Source organism: Leucopleurus acutus (genome assembly GCF_964270905.1).
Source record: "Leucopleurus acutus genome assembly, chromosome: 1".
NCBI lineage: Eukaryota > Metazoa > Chordata > Mammalia > Artiodactyla > Delphinidae > Leucopleurus > Leucopleurus acutus.
The window spans coordinates 76,013,166-76,023,039 of record NC_139142.1 but is presented as its reverse complement, the minus strand read 5'-3'; the positions used below and the strand labels follow the sequence as shown (position 1 = coordinate 76,023,039).

General features: G+C 34.0%; 1 protein-coding gene across 1 annotated transcript; it reads right to left on the bottom strand.

Annotated features, from left to right (window-relative positions):
* Positions 1-1,618: 1,618 nt before the first annotated feature.
* On the bottom strand, positions 1,619-9,045 carry CCNB1IP1 (cyclin B1 interacting protein 1; the record flags this gene model as incomplete). The annotated part of the gene is made up of 3 exons (XM_082841091.1): positions 1,619-1,821; positions 3,600-3,933; positions 8,749-9,045. The coding sequence occupies 3 exons, from the start codon at positions 9,043-9,045 to the stop codon at positions 1,619-1,621; spliced, it is 834 nt and encodes a 277-aa protein (XP_082697217.1).
* Positions 9,046-9,874: the final 829 nt, after the last annotated feature.

The window sequence follows — 9,874 nt, the reverse complement described above, 5'->3', positions numbered from 1 at the left end:
CTTCAAACTGATTCTGTGAACCTAACAAAGGAAGAAGCAAAGATTCAGGGCAGAACTCATGAATGTACAAAAATTATTTCTTCAAATCATTTTTTAACAACATTTAAAACTTCATAGGGCAGAAAAAACTTTGCAATCTATAAAATCTGTGTAATTAGCAATGAAATAGGGAAAAATGTTTTTAAGCTTTTAAGTCAAGATTTTTTTCATCCTCTTTCTCAGACACCATTTTAACTTTGGGGTTGAGTAAAAAATAGTTTTGAAGAGATTTTATATTCTATACCCCTAAAGAAGAAAACATTACTTGCTTGCTATTAAATTATGTAAAGCAAGGGCATTCACTTGCCTTTCTGCAATAACTAAATATAAAATATCCTCAAATGATTTCAGTATGACTTTTATTACCTAAAAAACAATGGAATTTGGAATTTAGGGTAATTCCATTGTAGTTCCTCCCAAACCAGTAACAATAAATCATAAAATCTAAGAGGTAGAAAAGGCTGTAAGGATAATTTAATTCAATCCCTCACTTTACAGATGTAGAAACAAAGGCCCAGGAAATTTAAACTCAAACTTGCACAACTAACAAATGGAAAAAAAAAAAACTGGAACCTTGATCTTCTTCCTCCCAACCAGTATACTTTCAAGTCTTGCCTCTAATAGGATGTAAAGTTACTGAAAGTGTCCTTCAAATTTCTTTCTTGGCTCTACATTTTAAATAAGTTTCCTGTGATAGTAGTCAGAAATGATCACTATTTAATAAAGAAAAACAAGGAATAAATCGTTAAAAGTATTTTAATTAGTATAATCTCTTGAGATCAACAACACATTGGTAAGTTTTCTGCAGTAGAAGTGCATTTCTAAATAAGTAGACCCAGGGCAACAGCTAGCAAAAGGGTAAAGAAAGTAATTTTATTCTAAAATAAATGCCAAAAAGTCAACTTTACAAAATAACTTTATCAATGTGAATTATTTTTAAATAGAAATAGGAACTAAACATACATGCATCAAATTGTACCTTCATTCACTGACATGAGCACACCTCCAAACAAGTTAATACAAGGGCAAATACATTAAATATATACAAATAAATGTACACACCCAAGTAACAAGCTACAGGCTCACTCACTATTTCCTGAAACCAAAATCTTCACATAAACATACTGCCAAATGCAGCAAAAAAACAATGTAAAGGAACATACATATACATGTATGTATAAATACCAGAACCCAAAGTGACATGTAGCCATATAACATAGGTGCTTATATAGTATGTTTAAAAACATGGTCTATTCAGAAATACCCCAGACAGAAACAAATGGTGATCTACAAAACACCCAATAATACTGTAAGCTTTTCACTACCAGTGAAAACTCAACAGTTCACCCTAAAATTGAGTTTAATAAAACGCTTACACCTTAAAGAATAGAAACAGAAAAGGAAACCTGATTCTAAAGCCACCCACCACTGCCACTGAATCTCTTATAAGTTGAAAATGTGAAGACAACTTCGAAGACTCAATACAAACACAGAGAGGGTGGTGACTCCTATCTAAAACAAAGATTATTTACTAAATGAAATCACTGAAAGTAAACAGAGAAACATTCTGTAAGGTGAACTAAATTCTTTTTACTTTAAAGGCCCTGCTAGAGACTTGCTGCTGCTCTAATTCATTACTTGGGGAGGCAAAACTAAAAAAGCTGTTGGTGGGTTCAGGTGCTGTGGGAGAACCCACAAAAAATGGTCTGAACTGAAAATCTCCATCTCCACCACCCCGATTTCGAACTGGTGTACTGTCCAAAGGAAACCTGGAGTTGTTCCCTAGGAGAAAAATAAGGGAAGAACTTAAGCATCTATTTCCTTACAGATCTTTTGGAACAAAAAGACAAAGTCATTCAATAAATATTGTAACAGAACTCAACTCCTATGAGATGGATAAAACATAAAGCTTGGATAAAGAAAAGGACTATGACGGTCCCCTCCCCTGACCACAGTATATATACCATACCTTCTTCTGTGTGCAGTTTCCAATGATAGCCATTATCTCATCACCAAAAGTAATTTAATGCAATGAAATACTTTAGTAGAGCTAGAATTTATAGTACCACAATTTCATTCATTATCTATTAATCTATATCAAAGGAATAACATATGTATTCGTGTGTGTGTGTAAACTTTTGTTTAAGAACAAATCTTTTTTTAGGATTTCCATAAACACTCTGGAAAACATATGACAACCATGAAAACCTGGCACATATTTATGACCCGAGATCAATTAGAATAGCCTTAAGAAAAATTGTACAATAGATCTAATAAAATAAGCATTTAACAACTTCCACTGAATGCATCCTTGGCTTTAGTTACATAACTAAAGGAGAATGCTGACTATATCTGCTTCAAGCCAACAATGGTAGCAAGAGGTAAAAGTATTAAAAAGGTAAGTGTGCACAAAAAGAGGAACAGGTAAGAACTGGTGAAAATGAAAGAAATTGAAATAAACGTGGATCGTGACAAGGAAAAACTAGGAACACCTATAATGCCCACAAACAATAATACTTTGATTGACTAAATTATATGATTAACTGAAAATTAAGAAGAAACTTATTTTTGTTTTGATTCTCATATCTGATATTTTTCATCTCATTACTTCATGCCTTTTCTGGGACATCGTCTCCTCCCCCACAATAAAATTCAAAAAATGAGGTTTTATAAAAATCCAGCTCAAGATTTTTATTTTTTTGTGTGCCAAAATTTATTAATAGCATAGTAAAAACTATTGGATTCTGTTATATCAAGAGTAGTATAAAGGGGAGAACTCAGGAAGAGATATGAGATTCATTGCATCTGACAAGGCATCTAATAAGCAGAAAAGCTAGACTGTACATTTCCATGGGGCAGGAATCCTATCTGGATAATCCTTATATCTTCATTGCCTAAGATTATGCCTAGTAGCCTGGCACATGAATCATGTTTGGTAAATATTTGATGAATGTATGAATGAATAAACAGAAGAACAAACAAACCAAACAACCGACAGTAACTTAAGAACTGTACAGTCAGTATTGTCACGTGAAAGAAACTAAAACTTGGCCTTCTCAGAGGATAGCAAATACTTAAGAGTGTGGGCTCTGACGATAGCTCTGTGACCTTGACCAATTTACTTAAACTTTATGTTCCTCAGTTTTCTCATCTCTAAAATAGAATGATGATAATAACACCTACCTCATAAAGTTTTGAAAATAACACAAATACATGTAAAGTTATAATAGTCTCTAGCACTTAGTAAGGAATCATTAAATGTCAGCTAATATTATTATTATTACTGCAACTAAATAGCTTTTCATTTGAAGTGGCAATTTGCAACTTTAATTTTAGAATTATTTACTCTGTTCAAATAAATTGAAGATATAACTTAAATGTAAGCAAATAAAATAGATAAAAGTAATGATGGGCAGGTTGACATGCAGATGAAGAACTTAGAGCCTACTACTACTCTAGGTCTCTGGAGTCTCCACTAACTGCTTGGAATTATGCAAGGCACAGTGTGAAAAATCACTGATTTAAAGAACAGATATTGGATATTACATGTCATTTCTTACCTAATGGGAAGCCAAAAACACCAGACTGTGCAATCATAGATGGTTCAAGGGTACCATCTTGGTTAGCAATAGTGATATTTCGTAGCCTAAGGCTATCATAGAGGCCTTGGAGCTTTTGATACTGGCGATTTCTCTCCATAAGTTTCTCAGAGATGTCAGTGAACTTTTTCTTGTATTCTTCTAGCACTTTCTTCATGGAGGTGACCTCCCCTTTCATAGAGGTCAATTCTATATCCTTGCTCTGTATTTGCTGAGTATATATCTTCTCCAACTGTTTCAGATGGCCCTCAGCCTTGCTGAAATTGTATTCTTGATAGAGACGCTCCTGGTGTACCTGTCCCAAGACAGAAAAGAAAGATTTAAGGTAATAAATGCAAAGTTGTATATTTTAACTTTATATTGATACAAACACAGAAAGAAAAGAAAGACACACATACTGAGATGTTATTACTTTAAAGTTTAGAACCAGGTTAAGAAGCAATTAGGATGTACAATAGGATGGTTATTATAGAAAATAATACGCCATGTCACTAAATGCATAGAAAAAAAATCTGGAGGAATATTCTCAAACCACTACAGACTACCGAAAGGTATTTGTTTAACCTTAACAAGTGACACGTAGCTCAAAGGTTTCTAATATATAATACTATATTTCAAGTAATCCATAGTGTGGATAACAGATTATATAAGATAGCCCGCCCCCAATTATCCCTGCCTCCTAGTACTTATATCCTCCCCCTGAGTGTGGACAGGACCTGTGATTAGAATACAGGAAAAATGACAGGATATGGCTTCATCAGTACATTACATAAGAATATAAGGTTTGTCTTACTAGCACACTCTCTCTCTTGCTGGATTTGTGGAAGCAAGAGGCCAAATTGGAAAAGCCAACAGGCAAGTAACTAAGAGCAGCCTCTGGGCAATAGCCAGCAAAATATTGAGGTCACAGTGACTTTAAGTATAGACTTTACAACCTTCACAAAAATTAACTCGAAACTGATTACATATCTAAATGTAAAACACCAAAACTATAAAATTCCTATAAGTTAACATAGGAGAAAATCTAAATGACCTTGGGTTTGGTGGTGACTTTTTAGATAAAATACCAAAGGCACAATCTATAAAAGAAATAACTGACAAGCTAGACTTTATTAAAATTAAAAATTTATGTTCTGCAAAAGACAATGTCAAGAGAATAAGAAGACAAGCCACAGACTAAGAGAAAATATTTGCAAAAGACACATCTGGTAAGATATGTCCAAAATATTTTCAAAAGACACATCTGATTAAGAACTCTTAAAACTCAACAATAAGAAAACAACCCAATTTTATAAAATGGGCCAAAGACCTTAATAAACACTTCACCGAAGAATATATACCGATGACAAAAAAGTGTATGAAAAGATGCTCCACATCATATGTAATCAGGGAAATGTAAATTAAAACAATGAGATACGACTACATACCTATTAGAATGACACAAATTCAGAACACTAACAACCCCAAATGCTGTCAAGATGTACAGCAAAAGGAACTCTTTCATTGCTAGTAGGAATGCAAAATGTTATCACCACTTAGGAAGATAGTTCGGCAGTTTCTTACAAAAGTAAACATACTCTTGCCATACAATCCAGCAATTGTGCTCTTTAGTAATTTACCCAAAGGAGCTGAAAATATATGTTCTGCATACAGATATGTGTAGCAGTTTTATTCATAATTACCAAAAGATGGAAGCAATCAAGATGTCCTTTAGCAGGTGAATGGATAAATCTAACAATGGAATAAAATTCAACACTAAAAAGAAATGAACACTATCAAGCCATGAAAAAACATGGAGGAAACAAACTCATATTAGTTAAGTGAAAGAAGCCAATATGAAAAGGTTACAAACTGTATTATTCCAATTATATGACAGTCTGGAAAAGGCAAAACTGTGGAGACAGTAAAATTATCAGTGGTTGCCAGGAGTTGGTGTTAAGGAGAGATGAATAGGTGGTGCACAGAGGATTTTTAGGGCCGTGAAACTACTCTGTATGACACTGTCATACTGCATACACATCATTATATATTTGTCCAAACTCATGGAATGTACAACCCAAAGAGAGAATCCTAATATAAACAATGGACTTTGGTGGGTGATAGTGATGTGTCAATGTAAGTTCATCATTTGTAACAAATGTACCACTCTGGTGGGGGATGTTGATAACGGGGAGGCTGTGCATGTATGGGGACAGGGCATATAGGAAAACTCTGCACATTCCTCTCAAATTTGCTGTGAACCTAAAACTGCTTTATAAATAAAGTCCATTAAAGAGAATAAAAACAGGCCCTCAGTCTGATAGTTCATTAGAAAGTGAATGCTGCCAACAACCACATGAGCTTCAAAGCAGATCCTTCTCCAGTCAAGATTCAGATGAAACTGCAGCCCTTGTCAACACCTCGACTGCAGCCTTGTGAGACCCTGAGCAGAATCCATGCATAGACTCTTTTTTTTATTTTTACTTTTTTTTTTTTTTTTTTTTTTGCGGTACGCGGGCCTCACTGTTTGGCCTCTCCTGGTGCGGAGCACAGTCTCCGGACGCACAGGCTCAGCGGCCATGGCTTACGGGCCTAGCTGCTCCGCGGCACGTGGGATCTTCCTGGACCGGGGCACGAACCCGTGTCCCCTGCATCGGCAGGCGGACTCTCAACCACTGCGCCACCAGGGAAGCCCCCATGTGTAGACTCTTGATCCACAGAAACTGAGATAATAAACATGTGTTGTTTTTAGGCCACTAAATTTGCTGTTTAAGCCACTAAACTTGTTATACATCAATAGACAACTACTACACACAGAAACCAACTTTGGCTTATCTTTGGATTCACTGTCCTTTAAATATTGACAGAAAGTGAAATATGACCACTCTTTTTTTTAACCATTTTTTAATTTGCCCATTCTATATAGTTTGATGTAACTCTACCAAGTCTGGGTTACCTGTCCCTATAGTGTGGTCCCATAGCACTTTCTACTTCCCTTATCATTATCGGCATGAAAAACGTATTGTAAATGTTTGGGTTTTTTCTTTATCTTTATCACCACTAAACTGTAGCCTCCTTGAAGCTCCTTATATATTGTTCATTACTGTATACCCAGCACCTAAGATGGTGCATGAGATATAAGTGTTTCCTGGAATTCAAAAAACTATATGTTGAATATATATATATATATATATATATATATAGAGAGAGAGAGAGAGAGAGAGAGAGAGAGAGAGAGAATGACTAATAGGAAAAAAAGTGAATAAATGAAGTAGAGAAAAATCATTTCTGGCTACTAGTTCATTCACTGGTTTCCACCACATCTGAAAAGATGAGAACAATACCACATCTTCATGTTCAATCAATACTACCCCCCCAAATTGGAATCTACTTTAAGACAGAATGTCTATTCATTCAGTCAATAAGTATTTACTGAGACTTAAGACCAGTAATGATGGTCACTGAGGACCCAGAGAAATACAGGAATCAAAACTTGACCTAAAGAGCTCTCCTAACTAGAGAAGATGAACAAATATATAAATAATTACAATACAGGATAAATAATACAACAAAGGTAAGCATAAGAAGATACAGGATCATGTAAGAAGAACACCTTACCTAGAAAAATATAATGATAATATTTACTTGACAGATGACAAATAGAACCTTTAAGAAGCATTATTATAAATGCATATACAAGATATAACAATATACTCAAGGACATGATAAAAGTTCTCCACAGGAAGGCCTTTCTAAGAAGGAGCCAAAGGCAGAAATCAAAAAGGGAAAGAAATAAGTATGTGAATTTGAAGATAAAAATGCTCATCACAGCATTTTTTAAAATAACTTACAAATTATGATACAATCCAATCATTAAAATTATAATTACATCAAATACACAAAAATTTTAAACTTCTGTATGTCAAAAAAATCAATGAAGACTAATAAAAGATAAGTGGAAAAAAAATTTCTAGCAACATCTGAGTTAAGTATATGTATAGAAAGAATTCTTTCAAATCAGTAGGGAAAAAACTACAGCAACTAAAAAAACAAACTGAAACAGGCAATTAATAAAAGAAAAATACATTAAAAATACAAGAAAATGTGTTCATCTAAAAGTCATCCAAGAAATGAATATTCAGAGAGCAATAAGATTCTATTTTGCCCATATCTAATTGGTGAGTAGAAAGTATGGAGAACAAGCACCCTCCTACACTTCTTAAGGGAACACAAATTGACATGATCTAACTGGAGGGCAACTTAAAAATACTACAATTTTTAAAACTTTGACATGTTTAAATCCACTTTCAGGAACTTAAACTTAGCAAAATATTAAGGATATGAATTTAATGATAACGGCCCATCATAGCATTTTTTAATAATGGAAATAAATTATGATATATTATGACCATTAAAATTATGATTATAGAATGGCTAATTTTTAAATATTTAATAAAATACTCATAACAGGCATAATATATTATCAATTTACCTGGCCACTGAAACAGTGTCTGTGGTATTACCCTATTTTTGTACAGACAAAATATATTATTTTGCCTATATACAAAATATATAGACTATATATATACATATATATATATTTATACGCAGAAAAAGTCTAGTAGGGACTTCTCTGGTGGTCCAGCGGTTAAGACTCCACACTCCCAATGCAGGGGGCCCAGGCCCAGGGAATTAGATCCCACATGCCACAACTTAAAGAGCCCGCATGCCACAACTAAAGATCCCGCATGCTGCAATGAAGATCCTGAATGCGGGAATGAAGATCCCGAGTGCCGCAACTAAGACCCAGAGTAGCCAAATAAGTAAATAAATAAATATTTTAAAAAGAGAGAGAGAGAACACACAAAAAAAGAAAAAGTCTAGCAATACACAAACAAAAATATATCAACACTGGTTATCTATGAGCGATGGAATTATGGATGGTTTTTATTTTCTTCCTTTTGGATTTTCAACAATAAACATTACTTTAGAAAAAAAGAAAATTTATTAAAAATAAAGTTTTCCATACATTCATTAAAAAATAAATACAAACACAGTGAAGGAAAAACATTAGAAGCTTTCACATGTGCCTCAAATCATACCCTCCAGAGAAACTAGTCTAAGCACTAACCTGATACGTCCAGAAGGCCAGTGCTCGGGAGCTAATGTCCAACACAATCTCTGGTCGAAGTCCCGCCAATACCATGGCTTTATATTCCTCTGATGGACTGAGTTCTGTGCGGACAATATCTAGCTTTCCAGAAAGAGTACTGTTGCAGGCAGGGCAGATAGCTGGTGAACGACTAAACTCACCACTGCCATGCTGATCACAGAATATATGAGAGCAGGCAGTGACCCATGCATAACCAGAGAGTTTGATGCGACACTTGCGATAGTTACAAAGCAGCATGTCTTCACACAAAGACATAATAGATAATAAGGTTTCCAGATGCTGAAAAGAATCCAAAAAAGGGGTAAATGAAAAAGTCAAATTGCAGTAAAATTAAATAAATAGATAAGTAAAACGTTTTTATTCTATTAAGACAAAATAATGTACCTTTTATTAGGCTTTTGTATTTATTATAAAAAATATATAATATTGATTTCAGTCACCCAAAAATACTGGGTTCCTTCTTTGTGCAAACCACTACCAAGGCCATGAAAAAACTTTTTAAGGAAAAAGTTAAAGACACAGGTGGTTCCACATCTTACTTACAAGTCAAAAATATATGTTCATGGAAAAAAACGGTTTGGGAACATTTACAAAGTACAAATAAATAAAAATTAAATTAGTGCTTTTTGCCATTCTTCAATACCTAAACAAAAATCCAAATTTATTACCCATTCATAGTTCGCTAGAATATTTTAGTATCCCTTCTCACACTTGGAAGATATAAAAGTCCAGGCACTGATTTCAGGCATTCTTTAATGCAAAGTATTTTAAGTTACGTTTTTAGGTTTTCATATATGCTGATTCCTCAGATTCTTTACCTGTGCTGCCTTGACTAAAAAAGAGTAGTAATCTGATAGTATTAAATGGAAACCAACCTAAGTCATCCAAGTAGTTGACATTATGAAGCCTGAAAATCTATATAAAAGCAGATTTTATCACCAATTAAACAACTCACCTATTAATATAAATACTATTCAATGCTGCGCTTCTATTTCAAACATTTGTAAAAACATGTAAATACACAAGTTATTTTTCAATATAGTGTTCACTGTTACTGGAGTTTTACTAATCCAAACTAGGCAGC